Source organism: Martes martes (genome assembly GCF_963455335.1).
Source record: "Martes martes genome assembly, chromosome: 4".
NCBI lineage: Eukaryota > Metazoa > Chordata > Mammalia > Carnivora > Mustelidae > Martes > Martes martes.
This window is the reverse complement of record NC_137891.1, coordinates 150,490,367-150,508,847: the sequence shown is the minus strand read 5'-3', so window position 1 is coordinate 150,508,847 and position 18,481 is coordinate 150,490,367. Positions and strand designations below refer to the sequence as shown.

At 42.8% G+C, this 18,481-nt stretch overlaps 1 protein-coding gene across 1 annotated transcript in view; it reads right to left on the bottom strand.

Annotated features, from left to right (window-relative positions):
• The window catches only part of RAB3B (RAB3B, member RAS oncogene family), a gene marked incomplete at its 3' end in the record, with an annotated part of 62,942 nt that overhangs the window by 38,315 nt on the left and 6,146 nt on the right, over window positions 1–18,481 (bottom strand). Inside the window, exon 2 of the mRNA XM_080801366.1 lies at window positions 13,687–13,914. Within this exon, the coding sequence (XP_080657492.1) occupies window positions 13,687–13,914 (228 nt within the window). The remainder of the gene's footprint in view (window positions 1–13,686; window positions 13,915–18,481) is intronic.

Below are 18,481 nucleotides of genomic sequence, written 5' to 3'. Positions count from 1 at the left end.
TTTGAATCTCACGTCATAACACTATGCCACCGTTATGTCTACTGTCCAGTCAACAACTCCTGGTTCATTTGTTATTCTGGAGAATTTAATGTCCGGAGAGATGAGCCTTCCAACATCTTGGGACTCTTTACTCCTTGAACTTCTTTCCTTCAGTGATGTTCATGTCTAACCTCTCCCAGCTCAGCCACTCACCCTCATCATTGTACCCTGTACCTTTTCATTTAGGTACATGACACATAGTCATTTCCAGCCTCCCATTTTCAGATCTCTGTGATCTTTCTAGCTCATTGCTTCAATGGTCATCAACCCCTATGATCTTTTCACTGTCTTCTACCCCCCTTACATCATCACCTCCTTCTCTGCCCAGCTTGAATCCTTTGGCCAATCATATAATGACTTCCTGTACACACTTCTGACTCCCCTGGCATTCTATTGCTTTGTCCATAATCAGCAAAGCAACACTTGCATTAAATCCAACTCTCTGCCTATTCTATGACTGTATCCACAGAGCAAAACACAGTTGGAAAGAAACACACAACTATGCTTCAAATTCATGAATTCATGAATTTAAATTTATGATCACTAATTTCAACTGGAGCCTTAATGTTAATGAGCAATCAATTTACATTTCCCCAGTCTGTTCACTATTCTGCTTTCCTAGACGATACTCTCCTCTCTCCTCAAATCTCCGCACTTCCTGTCCCCCATCATCACTCTCAGCTGATGATCTTGCTTCCCACTTTATCAGAAAATTATATCAGGAGAACTCCCACCAGCACATGTCACCCTGGCCACACCTGCGCCCATAATCTCTGTTCTCTCCCGTGTTGATGTGGCTGCACAGTCTGTGCTCCTAGCAAGGGCTCACCCTCTGCTTGTGATGCCATGCTCATCAATTCAAGGATATTATCCCAGCAATGCTTCCCTCTCTCCTGTAGCATCAGTTTTGTGTTTTTGTTTCTTTAGTGGTTGCTTAGTTGGTTGATCTCTGTTGGATTGCTCCACCATCACACAAACATACCAGTACTTCAACCATCTTAGAAAAAACAAAACCCTTTTCTGACTCACCTCCCCCCCTTCACCTTCAGCTACCACCCATTTGATTCCTTTTCCTAAGAGCAAAAGCCTTGAAGGTGCCGTGCATACTTGGTCTATCTGTTTTCTCTTCTCCCACTCTGATTAGGCTATCATCCCCATTACTCCAGCAGACAGCTCGTATGAAGGTGACCACCGAACTCCATGTTGCTAAATCCCCGAAGTCAATTCCCAGGCCTCACACTCATGACTAGCAGTAGCATTTGATACAGTTTGTCTCTCCTTCCTCCAAAAAGCTCTATCTCTACTTTGGCTGCCAAGACACCAAACTTTCCCTTTTCAGTTGCTCTTTTTCAGCCCCCTTTGCTGCTTCTTTTATTCATCTTCCAAACATTCTAGTGTTGGAATGCCTCTGCGCTCAGTCCTCAGAACTTTTCTTCTTTCTAAGTTCTTGCTATCCGTTGATTTTATTTGGCTTCATGGTTTTAAAACACCACCACTATGCTGATGACTTGCCAGGGCCTCTGCTCTGAACTGCAGATTCATTCATCCAACAGCCTATTCTGTTATCTCCACTCAGTTTTCCAACAGGCATCTCAAACTTAACTACAACTCAGCTCCAACTGTCTCCTCGAATCCTGCCCTCCCTGAAGTCTTCCTTTCTACATCAGAGGGATCTTCGACCTTCTGGTCACTCAGCCCAAACCCTCAGCATCATCTCTGACTCCTCCTCTTCCTTCTGTCCCCACATTCAATTCATCAACAAATCCTATCAGCAATATATTCAACATATACACAGAATCTGACTAATTTCACGACCATGACAATTACCACTCTACTTCCAGCCACAACATTCCTGGCCTGGATTATTACAAATCCTAACTGATCCTCCCTGCTTCTGCCCTTTGTCTGTTATGATTTATCCTTGAAACAGTCATAATCCTTCCTCAGAGCCATCCTATTAAATATTGAGGCATGAGTCACTAGAATATTCTGGAGTTAGTAGTGATGCTTGCACAATTTTGGGAATACTAAAAATCACTAACTGTATACTTTAAGAGGGTGAATTTTATGATCTATGGATTATAGCTCAACTTCTACAATATGTTATTAAATATAACATGAATCGGACCCTGGAACAGTAAAAGGACATTATTTGAAAACTAGTGAAATCCAGATAAGGTCTACAGTTTAGTTAATAATATTGTACTAATTTTAATTTCTTAGTTTTGACAAATGCACCATGGTTATGTAAGATGTTGATATTAGGGAAACTTGGTGACGGAAATATGAGAACTTGCTGTACTCCCCTTGCAAACTTCCTATAAATCTAAAATTACCCAAAAGTAAAGTTGGTTTTTAAAATGTTAGTTTAAAAAAATAAATAAATAAAATAAAATAAAATGTTAGTTAGAGGGGCGCCTGGGTGGCTCAGTGGGTTGGGCCTCTGCCTTCGGCTCAGGTCATGATCTCAGGGTCCTGGGATCGAGCCCCGCATCAGGCTCTCTGCTCCGCGGGGAGCCTGCTTCCCTCTCTCTCTGCCTGCCTCTCTGCCTGCTTGTGATTTCTGTCTGTCAAATTAAAAAAAAAAAATGTTAGTTAGATCATGTAATTCCTCTGCTCAAAGCCCTCCCAACTCATTCTGAGTAAAACCTAAAGACTTCCCTTAATTTTCTGAGGAACCTCCAGACAGTTTTCTATAGTGGCCGCACCTACATTCCCATCAACAGTGCACAAAGTTAGAAAAGTGTACACGTGGAACAATGGTTCCAATTTCTCCACATCTTCACCAACACTTGTTTTTTTTTTTTTTATAATAGCCACCCCAACATATGTGAGGTAATACGTTATGGTTTTGATTTGCATTTCCTTGATGATTAGTAACGCTGTCTTTCTCATATACCTGTTGGCCATTCGCATGTCCTCTCTGGAGAAATGTCTTTGCAAGTCCTTTGATAGAACTGCCATATGATCCAGCAATCCCATTTCTGGGTATGTACCCGAAGGAACTGAAATCAGGATCTGAAAGAGGTATCTGCAATCCCATGTTCACTGCAGCATTATTCACAAAAACTAAGATATGGAAACAGCCCAAATGTCCATTGCTAGATGAATGGGTAAATAAAATGTAGTATACACATACAATGGAATATTATTCAGCCTTTGAAAAAAGGAAATTCTGCCATTTGCTACATATGAATGAACCTGGAAGACATTATTCCAAGTGAAATAAGCCAATCACAGCAAGGCAAGTACTGCATGGTTCTATTTATATGATATAACTAAAGTAGTAAAACTCAAAGAAGCAGAGAATAGAATACTGGTTGGTTTCTAGAAGCTGGGAGGAGGGGGAAATGGGGAGATGTTTTTGCTGTGCCTATAGTGCCTAAATTAATAATACTGTACTGTGCACTCAAAATTTTATAAAAAGGGTTAAATCTCATGTTAAAACCACCACACACACACACACACACACACACACACACACACACAAATATGTGGGGAAGGGGACACAAGGAAACTTTTAGATGTGATGAATATGTCTGTTATCTTGATTGTAGTGATGGTTTCACAAGTTTGCCTAAGTCCAAATTTATCAATGGCATCCATTAAATATGTACCTTTTTTGGTGTATCAACTATACATTAATAAAGCTGTTTTTCAAACACCCAAAGTCCAGTTATGGAATAAGCCAGTCATGAGAATAAAGGACGCAGCATAGGGAATAAGGTCGGTGATGTTATGACAGCATTCTAGGGTGACAGATGGGAGCTACACTTGTGGGGAACACAGCATAATGTATAGAGAAGTTGAATCACTATGTTGTACACCTAAAACTAACGTAACATTCTGTGTCAGCTATACTAAAATTAAAAAAAAAAATTTAAACACCCAAGTTTTTACAAAGACCTCTAAGGGCCTCTAATATCTGTCCCTCCCACCAACTCTCTGGCCTCATCTCTGACTGCCGTCTCCCTGCTCAAGCCATACTCCCTTACTAAGCCTGGAATGTAGGGATACCCCTGCCTCGGGGCCTCAGGGGCCTTCTGAATTTACCATTCCTTCTGTTTCTTGTGGAGGGAATGGCTACACCACATGGTGTAGGAAGCAGAGGCAGGAGCTGTGACTAGTAGGTTTCGGAGAAGTCCAATCACCTCACAGGAAAAACACTGCCCAAAGTACAGTACAACTCGTGCCCTCCCTTAATGTCAACCTCCTTGCTCAGGGTGTCTCCATGACACCACTCCCTCTTTCCCTGTCCTGTAATGTACCCCCCCATCCCATCTTCCTCCAAGAAGCCTTTTTTACCCACTCTTCCCAATGCTGAACTCTTTCCTTTACATTTCCATTGCATTCACTCTGCACCACACATTTTAGTTCTTTACAGTTTTCTAAATTGTTTTAACTCCTCAACTAAACAGTTCTTGCCATGACGGCACAGCTCTGCCAAAAGGGTTAGCCACCAACCATCACGGACTTAATCAGGACTCAGAGGAAGAATTCAGGTGGATGTTCATCGATTCTTAAAAGAGATGCTGCTGAGATCACATCCAGACTTCTGGTGCCACAAATCAATGCCTGTGGGTACCAGAGTTAATAAAAACAAAAACTACCAACTAATGATCATTTACTATCTGCCAGGGACTATGTTAAGCATTATCTTATTTCCTTCTCTCAACACTATGTAGGTGTTACTAAAATTCTCCTTATTTCAGAAAGAAGAAAGCAAAGCACAGGGAGGTAACAACACTTGAACAAGGTAACAATGGCAGACATGGGTTTGGAGCAGGGGTGTGGCTCACCCCACACCTCTGCTCCTAAGGACATGCTGCACGGCTTCCTGAACATGCAAATCATTCCAGGCAATGTCAGAACACTAAAACTGAGTCAAAAACAGCGGTCAGCCTGGACCGCAGAACTAGATGAACAAGACAGATAGTCCTGCCTTAGAGGATGTTATTATCTGCTAGACCTGACTCTCATTACAATAAGGCCACCTCCTCCATGAAACCCTCCCTGATGCTCTCAAGCTGAGGACCACTCCCTCTCTGAAGTCCCTTAAAACGTTCTGTACCTCTCGAGGCATCATTCATGTCCATAGCATTGCTGGTATTTGTATACATGTTATATCTGTCTTCTTACTCCACTGTGTGCCCCTTAGAGGTATGGATGTTATCTCACCGGTCCCTACCACAGCCAGGCATATGATGGGTCCTTAAAAGCAATCATGCTTTTGCAAATGTCTTTTCTTTTCCTTGTAAAGATCTTCCCCGGCATTAACCTGAAAAACTCTGACTCATTTGCCAAGACCCAGCTCAAGTGTCCCCTCCTTTGCAAAGCCGAAAATAACTTCCCTAGGCAGGGGTAACAGCTCCTTTCCCTTTCCCACAGCACCTTCTTTATCCCTTTATTATATCGTTCATATTGTATCGTAGCTGTTTATTTGTCCTCTTATGACAGTGCCTGGAACATAATAGGTATAGGTTTATTGAATGAATGAGTACACAAATGGTTAGCAGGTATCTACTTTTCTCCCACACCGACTTAGGTAGAGGTAAGGGGATAGTGGCCCTGAAGAATGGAGGCCTGTCACATAGCCAATAACGCCTTTTGGTTAATTCATTTGCAAATTGCAAAGGCAGACTATGCCTGTGATTCTGATTTGACTTCCCATAGTCTTTGTTGTGATTTTAAAAATCAGATTAAACCTCTCCAGCAGCTGGTTCCTACAGGCTTGGGGAGATGAAAGTGTCAACATGTCCCTGCAGCCACACCAGGAAACTTGCTGCCTACAAAAATCAATTCTAATTATTGTAAGAGCTAAGTATGAGATGCTGTACCCAGGAACTGTCTCCATATTCCTAGAGCCACAGGGACCTGCCAGAGCCCCAGCATCCCTATTCAGCCTCCAGCCTCCTCCGTGCTGCCCACCCGTCCTTTGTGGATCCCCAGTCTATGTTCAGGTGGCCAGATTTTACCTTCCTGAACTGGTAGGAAGAGCACTGAAATGTGTTAAGAAACCTCATTGTGAGCCCTTAGTAAAGTCTGCATCTCTCTCTGGACCTCAGCCTCCTCATGTCTAAAATGGGAAACTGAGATGTAATGAGCTCTGACCTCATAGGCTTGTTGGCACCTTACAAGGGGACAGGCACTCTCCATGGGCAATGTGAGCCTAAGATGCAAACAGTTCCTGTTGCAGGCAGTTAGCAGAGGGGACTATCATCGGAGGCTAGGGAACCCGAGTTACAGCCTTAAAGGATGGGGAGCATTGATAGTAGATCTTTTTCTGTGTTATTGTTATTATTTTTTTTTGCTTCTATCACTTCTAGTTGGTTATTATTTGTTTGTTTTTTAAAAGATTTTATCTATTTATTTTTCAGAGAGAGAGCACAAGTAGGGGGAGCAGCAGGCAGAGGGAGAAACAGGCTCCCCGCTGAGCAAGGAGCCTGATGTGGGACTCGATCCCAGGACTCTGGGATCATGACCTAAGCCAAAGGCAGATGCTTAACTGACTGATCCACCCAGGTGTCCTTTTTGGTTTTTTGTTTGTTTCTTTTTTAGTTTTTATCTAAATTCCAGTTGGTTAATGGGGTTCCTGGGAGGCTCAGTGAGCTGGGCATCCAACTCTTGACTTCAGCTCAGGTCATGATCTCAGGGTGGTGAGATAGAGCCACATGTCTGGCTCTGCATTGGGTGTGGAGCGTGCTTATGATTTTCTCTCTCCCTCTGTCCCTCCCTGCCCCTTGTGCATGCACAAGCTCTCTCACTTTCAAAAAATAAAGAAGGAGATAGATAGATAGATAGATAGATGATGAATTCCAGCTAATGTACTGTGTAATATTAATTTCATGTGTACAGTAGATCTTTTCCATGTTATCAACAGATGCTGTGGTAGTCAGAACAATAGTACCCCAAAAGATACTCACATCTTAATCCCAGAACCTATGAATATGTTACCTTGCATGGCAAAAGGGACTTCACAAATAGCATTAAATTAAGGTTTGGAGATGGGAGATTCTCCTGATTATTCAGGTGAGTCCAAGATAATCATAGGGTCCTTGTAAGAGAAAAGCAGGAAGGTCAGAGAGCAAGCCAGAGAATCAAAAGATATTGCATCTCTGGCTTTGAAGGTAGAGGAAGGGGCCACAAGCAAAGGAACGCAAGTGGCCTCTACAAGCTGAAAAAGGCAAGTTAACAAGTAGCTTCTAGAAACTGAAACAGGCAAGTTAATGGATTCCCCGCTAGAGCCACCAGAAGGAACACATACCCACCAACACTTCAATTTTTAACCGAGTGACACCAATCTTGAATATCTGACCTCGAGGACTGTAAGATAATAAATCTGTGTTTTTTAAGCCACCAGGTTTGTGGTTAATTTGTTAGAGCAGCAATAGGAAACTAATACAGACATCCATGAGACAGCTGCCCAATCTCATATAATAACCCATTATTATAGATACTTAAATTCTTGAAAAAAATCTCTCTCTTGATGTCCTAGTTTATTTCCCTTAACAAGAACAAGAGAACTGTGCTACTCATATTCTTTCACTTTTGGAGCTCAGAGGTAAATCCAGTCTCACTAGTTCTAGAGAGCAGAGAGTGTGTCGCTCTATTAATTTCTCTATCCCCAATGTAAGCCATAGTAAATATTTGTTAAAAGACTGCTTAAGAGCCACAATCCTGGGGCACCTTGGTGTCTCAGTCCTTAAGCCTCTGCCTTCAGCTCAAATCATGATCCCAGTGTCTTGAGATCAAGCCCCTATCAGGCTTCCTGCTCAGTGGGGAGGCTGCTTCTCCCTCTCCAACTCCCCCTGCTTGTGTTCCCTCTCCCGCTCTGTCATAAACAAATAAAACCTTAAAAAAAAAAAAAAAAGGAGCCATAATCCTTCTTCTTAATGTAGGTTTCCAGTATGGTTATATTTCCCCACATTCCTAAGCTCCATTACATTAATTGCACTTTTTTTTTTTTTTTTAATAAGAGCAAGAGCAAGAGAGCAGGGCAGAGAGGAGTAAGGGGAAAGGAAGAGAAGAGAGAATTTTTTTGTTTTAAAGATTTTATTTATTTATTTATTTGACAGACAGAGATCACAAGGAGGCAGAAAGGCAGGCAGGGCGGGATGGGGGTGGGGCAGGCTCCCCGCCCAGCAGGGAGCCCGACGCAGGGCTTGATCCCAGGACCCCAAGATCATGACCTGAGCCAAAGGCAGAGGCTTTAACCCACTGAGCCACCCAGGTGCCCCAAGAAGAGAGAAAATCTTAAGCAGGCTCCACACCCAGCATGGAGCCCTATGCACGGCTCAACCTCATGTTCTGAGGTCATGACCTAAGCCAAAATCAAGAGTTTGACCCTCAACTGACTGAGCCACCCAGGTACTCCATATTTATTGCATTCTTATATTACTGGTTCTAAGATATAATTCTTTGACATTCCCCAATCTAATTCACTACTTTTCTTATTTGTAAGTGACTCGAAAGCCATGTGATAATCTAAATTTCAACAAGGTAGCTAAGGGAATAAGGGAGTTGGCTACTAAGTGAACCTAGCTGACTTCCCAACAGCCCTATCTCATCTGGTCTTACTATTCTCAACTCCTGGTGACATATGAAGTCACTTGTTATTACTGTAGAATTCAGGATTCTCAGGAAATCTCTTCGGACTCCTCCTATTTTTCCCAACTTTCATTATTCTGCCGAACTTCCCTTTGGAGTGAATGCTTACCTCTATCTACCTCTTCAATTATAAAAAGAGCTATTGGAGGAGGGACCCTCCCTCCCTCCCTCCATGAGGAAGACTGAACGTGGAGGCAGAGGCATCTAACACAGACCTGGGTGGAATGCTTTAGGCCTGAAGCATTTTAAAGCTGGGCCACATGGACTTTAACCTTGGATGCATCCCGCGTAAGCTAATTGCAGCTGGGCATGTTGGCCTATGATTGGTTTCTACATCTACCTGACTCCAGAGTGAAGTATTAGCAAGCTCCACTTCCCTGAAGACTTGGACCAGGTTCTTCATCCCACTTTTTATCAGTAATAAGGCTGTCACGTTACTCCCCATCTCTCTGACTCCCGCATCTATCTCTCACTTGGTTCCAAACTTAAGGAGGGAAGAAAAGGAGTATCATTTCTTGATCTCCCTGGAACCTTAAAAAAAACTACTGTTTGTTGAGTGTTTACTCCAAGCCAGTCATTATGTTAGTGCTTTACACATTTTATCCTTCCAATATCATCGCCAACACAAATAGAATAATGGTGGTGCACACAAGTGCTGTAGTAACTGAGGGCTTCAGAGGAATGAGTTGCAGAGAAGGAAAGATGATGGAAAACTGTGATACCAGCATAGGCCCAGGAGTAAGGACAGTGGCCTATAAATCCTTCACAAAACAGAGTTCTTAAACAATCGAAGAAGAATGTTGGAGAGGCCAGCCAGTCCTTTCCCAATTTATATACAAATAACTCCAGACACATGAAGCACTCCTATCTTTAAAGTCTTCCGGATATGCAGGGCACCAAAAAGCTTCACTGGTGGGAACAGGCAGGAGGAGATACTATCTTTGCCAACAGAGACCCCTGCCATCATGTCTCCTGACAGAGATAGGCCTGAGGTGAACTGGTGTGGTGAAGGTCATCTGCAAACTAGCCTTTTAAATCGTTAATAGAATTGACCCTGAACTCCAGCTGCAAGCCTAGGGATGAGATTAAAATCATATTTCAGTGATTTCAGAGTTCTGGGTCCCAGTGCCTGAGTTTGAAACAAGTCTATTCTTCTCCTTACCACAGATAAAATTAGTTTTTTTAAAGATTTTATTCACTGGGGGGCACCTGGGTGGCTCAGTGGGTTAAAGCCTCTACCTTTGGCTCAGGTCATGATCTCAGGGTCCTGGGATTGAGCCCCGCGTCGGGCTCTCTGCTCCTCGGGGAGCCTGCTTCCTCCTCTCTCTCTGCCTGCCTCTCTGCCTACTTGTGATCACTGTCCTCAAATAAATAAATAAATAAATCTTTTAAAAAAAGATTTTATTCACTGGGACACTTGGGTGGCTCAGTCCATCAAGTGTCTGCCTTCAGCTCAGGTCATGATCCCAGGGTGCTGGGATCGAGTCCTCCAATGGGCTCCTTGCTCAGTGGGGAGCCTGCTTCTCCCTCTGCGCGCTCTGTTTTGCCTGCAGCTCTCCCTGCTTCTGCTCTCTCTCTCTCTCTGACAAAAAAATAAATAAAATCTTAAAAAAAAATTTTTATTTATTTATTTGAGAGAGAGAGAGAGTACACATGCAGGGGAGGGGCAGGGAGGGAGGAAACGGAAAGAATCCCAAGCAGATTCGTGCTGAATATGAAGCCTGATTTGGGGCTCAATCTCATGACCCCAAAATCATAACCTGAGCCAAAACCAAGAGTCCAAGGCTTAAATGACTGAGCCACTCAGGCATCCCCCAAACTAGGTATTTTTTATTCATGTACTTTGTGTCTATCTTCCCTCCTAGAGATAAACTCCATGTGAGCAGGAAGGCTGTTTCCCCACAGCTAGTACAAGGCCTGGCACAATGTCTACTGAATGAATTAAAGAATGAAATTTACAGTTTGGATCCACATAAGGAACTTCACATCTCCAATGTCAAACACCCATTCTTTTTTTTTTTTTTTTAAGATTTTATTTATTTCTTTATTTGACAGAGAGAGACACAGCAAGAGAAGGAACACAAGCAGAGGGAGCAGGAGAGGGAGAAGCAGGCTTCCCGCTGAGCAGGGAGCCCAATGTGGGGCTCAATCCCAGTACCTTGGGATCATGATCTGAGCTGAAGGCAGATGCTTAAGGATTGAGCCAGCCAGGCCCTCAAACACCCATTCTTTTTTTTTTTTTTTTTAAGATTCTTATTTACTTATTTGACAGGCAGAGATCACAAGCAGGCAGAGAGGCAGGCAGAGAGAGAGGGAGAAACAGGCTCCCTGCTGAGCAGAGAGCCCAATGCGGGGCTCGATCCCAGGATCTGGGATCACAACCTGAGCCAAAAGCAGAGGCTTTAACCCACTGAGCCACCCAGGCGCCCCTCAAATACCCATTCTTTACAGAGATAACTACCTCCCTGGGTCAGAGGGAAGCTGGGAAAGATACAAAGAATGATTGAAATCACATGCAAGAAGAATTCACATGGGGAAAAACATCCATGATCCCCTGATCTCCTCAAGGTTTCAGAGTTCTCTTTAGGCTCTCCTTTGCATTTTCTCACTTCATCTTCCTAACAACTCGTGAGGCAAGAAGAGCAAGGATTATTTTCTCCCTCTAATAGTTAGGGAAACAGGCCCATGGAGGAGAAAGTTCCCTCCAGATCACATGACAAGAGGGCAGAGAGCCAGGACTAAAACCCAGGACTCCAGAGTCCTAGGTCAGCTCAGTTCTACAGACCCTGATTCTTCCATTGACCAGCACCAGACCCAAGAGTCCCTGCAGTGGGCCCCAAATGGAACTAGTGGAAGGTCCTCTCCCACTCATCTCTTCCTACAGGCCTCCAGTGGTTGCTTGGCAACCAGAACCCAGCAGTAAATGGCCTCCAGTCAGGTCTGTTGCTGTGGAGTTACCAAGTCTCTCTCCCTTCACACCTGTGCATGCTCTCACTCTCTCGTAATGAGACTTCTCCCCACTTCCCCAGTAAGATTCTCTTCTTGATGCACAGTAATTAACCTCTCATGAAACAGAGGGGGCTCTCAGGGACCTATGCAGACAAGGACCCCCGGGAACAAAGCACTACCAATGCCTTCATCATCCAATATCCTCCAGAGATGAGAGAACTCCTTTTGTGAATGGTCCTGCTCAGCAGTGCTCAGAAACTCCTCTTGTTCTCTTTCTACCTTCCACCCTGACAAAGGCTTTCTGAAATCCTGAGAGATCAAATTGGCTGGAGAAATTTAATTGAACACTTCAGACAGCGCCTGTCCTGTTCCAGCACTCCTGGAACCACAGGAAAACCTGCGAAGGGACCCAGTCAGCCTCTGTATATGAACTAGGAGCAGAGGAAAAAAAAAAGAACCTAACATTTATTGTGTTCCTAATACATGCCAAGGCCCAATACTATGTTATCACATGTAGCCCCCCATTGACAAATCTGTGAGCCTTTTACAGTTGAGGATATTATCTATTCACAGAAATAAGGTAACTTACCAAAGCTCACACGGCTTTAAAAAAAAAATCACAGAACTTTTGTTTACAGAAGTTTATATATGTAAGTTGGTATATATAAATAGCTACGGGTTCCTCCTCCTTCCTAAACAATTAATGGATCATCCAATTCTGTAAATTCTAATCCTAAATCTCTCTCAAATCTCTCTCATTTCCATCCCTTAGGTCATTTTGTCAGTCTTACTGTTATGTTCCAAGTGCTGTATTCTCCCAAAATTCATACACTAAAGCCCTAACCCCCAACATGGCCATCTTTGGAGATGGGGATTCTAAGTTAGTGATTAAGGTTACCTGAGGCCATAGGAGTCTGGTCCTGATCTGATAGGATTAGTGTCCTTATAAGACAAGACACCAGAGAGCCTGGGCCCTCTCCATACATAAGCCCCAAGAAGGGCCATGTGAACACAGCCACCTGCAACCCTAGGGGAGAGCTCTCACCACACATCAACCTAGCTGGTACCCTGACCTTGGACTTGCAGTCTCTAGAACTGTGAGAAAATAAACTTCCATTGTTTAAGCTACCAAATCTGTGGCATTTTGTTACCACAGCCGGACCAGGCTAATACACTTAATTCAGGCCATGTATAACTTACTGAAACCACTGGCTTCTTTGCCTTGCTTCCACCTATCCTCAAAACTGAAGCAAGGGATTTTTCTAAAATGCAAATCTGTCCTTGTTAAAACCATTCTGTGGCTCCCCACTGTCTTGGCTCTCTTCCCCTGGGGGATGCCATGAAGATGCTTAAGCAACTACATGAAGAGAACCACATGGGAAAGAAATAAGGCCTCCTGCTAACAGCCAATACCTGATACATATGATTAAGTAGCTTTGGAATGGGACCCTCCAGCCCCACTCAAGCCTTCAGATGACTGCAACCCGAGCCAGTATCCGGCTGCAACCTCCTAAGAGGTCACAAGACAGACACCAAGCCACTCCCAAATGTTTGATCCACAAAAACTGTGTAATAATGAATTATTGTTGTGTTAAGCCATCAAGTTTTGAAGTGATTTGTTATACAGTGACAGATTATGGACAAAAGAGCTAACATTTACTGTGCATTTACTATATTCCAGGAACTATGCTAAGAAACAAGAGCCTTATGATGTAGATGTTATTATGATTCTCAAAAAGGAAAAGGTAGCCTAAAGAGGTTAAGTAATTTAGTCACGATTCCATGATTAATAAGTGGCAGAAGTGGAAACTGAATCCAAATTTCTAACTCCAAAGCCCAGATTCTTGGTCACTCATTTGTATGGGCAGGATAAAACCTCTTAGACAGTTAAGCAGCAGAAGCAACTGAGTCCCCAAGAGGAGAAAAACTTCTATAAAATCAGCAAGGGGCAGTCCAGAAGCCAGGCCTTCAACAGCACTAGTGCTTGATTCCATAAGACCCAGAAGTTCCAAATTGGTCCCCACCTCCCAGCCCTTATACTAGCAGACTAGTCACCCCCTGATAATCCCATGCAGGATGCCCAGGACTCACCCAGATCTGCAGCTTCACTCGCTTTTCATGGCGGTAGACTGTCTTCACCTTGAAGTCAATGCCCACAGTGCTGACGAAGGCTGGGGTAAAGGTGTCATCGGCATAGCGGAAGAGGAAGGAGGTTTTACCAACGCTGCTATTGCCGATGATGAGCAGTTTGAACATGTAGTCAAAATTCTGGTCAGAAGCATCTTTGACTCCAGCTTTAGTATCAGTCACTGAAGCCATCTGTAGGAGAGACCTGTGGTCACTCAGGAACACACCTCCAGTGTCACCAATCTTTAATGGTCACTTTAATGGTCACTCCACCATTCACACACATACACTCCACCCAAGCATCACTGAAGAAACACACACACCACAGAATCACCCCAGTACTGCACCTGCTCCAAATGTTGTCTCAGGATCAGGGTGGAACCCAGTTCCTCCCATTCATTCCTTCTGCAAATATTTACTGAGCACATTGCTCTGGGTCAAGTCCTGTGCTGGGTATAGGGACTACAAATATGAATCAGACAAGGGGTATGACCTTTGAGTGGCCACAGATTAGAGTAAAAAAGCATGTAAACACAGGTAACAAGGCAGTAGATAAGTCATAAGATGGAGGGAAGCCTTGGCCCAGGAAGCCCACAAGAAACATCTAACATCCAACCCAATTAGAAGGCATGATGGTCAGGGTGCCTGGGTGGCTCAGTGGGTTGGGTCTCTGCCTTTGGTTCAGGTCATGATCTCAGGGCCCTGGGATTGAGCCTCGCATCGGGCTCTCTGCTCAGCAGGGAGCCTGCTTCCCCTCCACTCTCTCTCTGCCTGCCTCTCTGCCTACTTGTAATCTTTCTCTCTCTCTCTCTCTTAAATAAAAAAATAAAAAGAAGGCATAATGGTCAAGGAGAGTCTCCCACAGGCGGCAGCTCCTGAGCTGAATTTTGAAAAGAAAAAACGAAAACAGTAAACACATGAATATTCCAGGAAAGGCTCAGCATAGGGTTATCATTCCCCTCCTTCAAAAACGTTCATGGCTCCCCATGGCTCTAAAGATATGAAGATCTTTAACCTGTTTAGGTTAAACAGGTTAACCTGACAAAGAACCAACTAACCAAAGAATAAACTCTCTAAAATTTATCTTCCCCTCAGCCTTCTTCCTACCAACCTGTGCCACTTTTATACCAAATGACACACCTGAAATACATGTTATTTCTTGCTTTGTTCCTTTAGACATATATTCTTTCTGTTTACAACACCCTTCTAATAAACTCATCTTCATCCTTATAGATCTAAATGAAGTTTCACCTTCCCTGTGCAAGGCAGAGGCTTGCACTCCTGCCTCCATGCCCCCAGTGTACACTATCAACCTTGGTATCATTTCAAAACTGTTTACCACTCCAGCTACTCCTTCAGACCAAGTATCTTGGACTTAATGTACTTCATTTCTGCATCTTTCGCCTCTAGCACAAGTCCTAGTATATAATCAGCACTCAGTAAATGTGTTCTGGATTAATAAAAGTTATGTCATCCCTCTGGGACTCAATCTCATCATCTGGAAAATGGAAAGGACAATTTCTGTCCTGCTTTTCTTACAGGGCTATTACAGGACTCAAATGAGATAACAATAAGTAAGACTTTAATAAACTGGTAAATCCCACACAGCTGCGAACATAAGTCATTATTGTTCCAAATCCTTTAAAGCCTCAATCCTTTGTTTATTTATTTTCTTATTTGCTCACTCATCCATTCAGCAAGTATTTATTTATGTGCCAGGCCTTCCCTGAGATCCCAGCTCTCTCAAACCTGCCACCTTTCCTAGATCACTTTGGATCTGAACCCCATAATCCAGCACTCGGCCCCACAGTCCTATTGGAGTAGCAGGTGCCCTACTTCTCCACCTGCAATCTCTCCTTATGCTCAGCACTGGGTTCTTGGACAGGCTGTGCAAGTGATCAGAGGAGGGTGGGAGGACAGCCCTCACATGAGATAATGTCCAAGGTGTCACTCTCTTTAGAAATTTGTTTTTGAAGGAAACAGTCAACAAAACCAAAAGACAACCAACAGAATGGGAGCAGATATTTGCAAATGTCATATCAGGTGAAGAGCTAGTACCCCAAATCTATAAACAACTTATCAAACTCAACACCCAAAGGATAAATAATCCAATCAAGAAATGGGCAGAAGTTATGAACAGACATTTTTCCAAAGAAGACATCCAGATGACTAACAGACAATGAAAAAAATGCTCAACATCACTCATCACAAAGAGGTACCACCTCACACCAGTCAGAATGGCTAAAATTAATAAGTCAGGAAATGACAGATGCTGGCAAGGATGTGGAGAAAGGGGAACCCTCCTACACTGTTGGTGGGAATGCAAACTGGTGCAGACACTCTGGAAAATAGTATGGAGGCTCCTCAAAAAGTTGAAAATAGAAGTACCCTACAACCCAGCAATTGCACTACTGGGTATTTACCCCAAAGATACAAATGTAGTGATCCAAAAGGGCACGTGCACCCCAATGTTTATAGCAGCAATGTCCACAATAGTCAAATTATGAAAAGAGCCCAAATGTCCATCAACAGATGAATGGATAAAGATGTGGTATACAGATACAATGGAATACTACTCAGCCATCAAAAAAAGAAATCTTTCCAAGGGCAATGATGTTGATGGAACCAGTGTTATGCCAAGTGAAATAAGCCAATCAGAGAAAGATAATTGTCATATGATCTCATTGATATGTGAAATTTAAGAAACAAAACAGAGGATCATAGGGGAAGAGAGGAAAAAAATAAGACAAAATCAGAGAGAGAGATAAACCTCTTATGAGACTCTTAATCACAGGAAACAAACTGAGGGCTGCTGGAGCAGACAGAGGTGGGAGTATGGGGTCACCGAATGAAGACATCAAGGAGGTCACGGGATGTAAGGAGCACTGGGTATTATATGCAACTGAGGAATCACTGGCATCTACCTCTGAAACTGAGAATACATTATATGCTAATTAATTGAATTTAAACTAAAAAAAATTTTTAATAAAAAAAAAAGAAATTCCTGTTTTTGTTCCTCAAAAGAAAAGAAAGAGATTTTGACTGGAGGAATTAGCTTTATAAGCTTTATAAGCTTTATAAGCCTCTGAGGTGACAAGGACAAGAAACTGACAAATGTGGAAAATTGAAAGCTCTCTTCAAGAAAGGTCACTCAGATATGTAGGATTATTAACAGGCTTTAATGATGTAAGAAAGATGTCAGGGTTCAAAGCCAACAGCCAAGAAAGAATACTTGAGACATCTTTGGTGCAAAAAGGTGACTTTATTAAAGCACACCAACAGGACCGGTGCGCAGAAAGAGTTGCTGCATGGGGTTGTGAGGGGTGGCTAATGATAAGCTATGGGGTTGGGGAGGTTAGGAAAAGGGATGTTTCAAAAGAACTTTTATATGCAAAAGAGGACCTACAAGATAATGGATGCCTTGCCATTGTCAAGTTAAGGTTGTTTCCCCTCTAGCGAGGTCTTAACGTTAAGGTTGTTGGGAGATGCCTGGAGGAGCTTTGCACAAGTCCCAGCCAGGGGTGGTAGGTTGCCGGGTGTCAGCTCATGCTTTGTCTTCAGCCTGGCTTCTGCGGCCTCATCAAGATAGTACTGGGGAGGGACTGGGCTAAGTAGGACTTTTGCCTTTAGCAGGGTGTCGACACTGACTTAGAGACTGTTGAGTCCCTAGAAATATGTCACTCTGTCCGTTTCAAAGACTTGTCAATGATCTGGGAAATGTAATGATTTTTCTTCTGCCTTTGTTTCCCACATCATTTGATATGCCACCAGTAGCCTCGGGTGGCCTCTGTTCTTCCTTCTCTTTTCTCCCAGCTCTCAAGCCTTTATCTGAGACCTTCTGTCCCATTCCTGTATCAATCTGCCTCATGACAATGCTCACCAGTGGGTGTGGAAAATGCCCAGGACACTTGGACACGTGGAGCATGTATATGGAAGAAGAAAGTGAGACCAGAGAGGAGGTGCCATTGCTTGCTTAAACTGTCTTACAGCCCTAACTTTGCAGCTTTTCATGGTACAAGATGCAGAGCCTGTTTCAAGAATTGGCAATTCAAAGGAATTATGCTTTTTTCCTACTTAAAACAAGGGAAGCAACCACAACAGCCTCACACCATTCTCTACTTTGCTTACAGTCATTTCTGCTTACAAGACAGAATTTCTGCTTTGAAAGTGTATATTCATCATAAAAAATTAGAAAAGAATACAAGACACCCCATCCATTCAGAAACTGTCATTGTTAACCTTTAAATGTATTCCCTCCCTTATTTTCTTATGCAACAAAATACCATCTGTTTTTAAATTATATTTTATTATTTGTTGATTTAAAAAGTAATACATACATTGAAAATAATTCAAACTTTTACTGTTTGCAAGCATTATCTTATCACCATTTGTAGCTGGCATTATTTCCTAATTTTTACGATAAAAAATAAGTAATATATAACCTAAAGATTTATAGTGAAAAGTTAGTCCTGCTTTCACCCCTGATTCCCAGCCTCTCTGTTCCTCTCCCCAGAGGCAAATATGATACCAATGTATGTATTCTTCAGGGTTAGTCTTTGCATTTACAAATATAGAGGTCTGTTTATATTTTTTATCTATATACAAATGATAGCACACTATATATCCTTGTCTATTATCTTCTATGTGTATTTTAATAGCTGAAACCATACTTTCCATTCATTTTTTTAAATTTTTTCTTAAGATTTTATTTACTTATTTGACAGAGATCACAAGTAGGCACAGAGACAGGCAGAGAGAG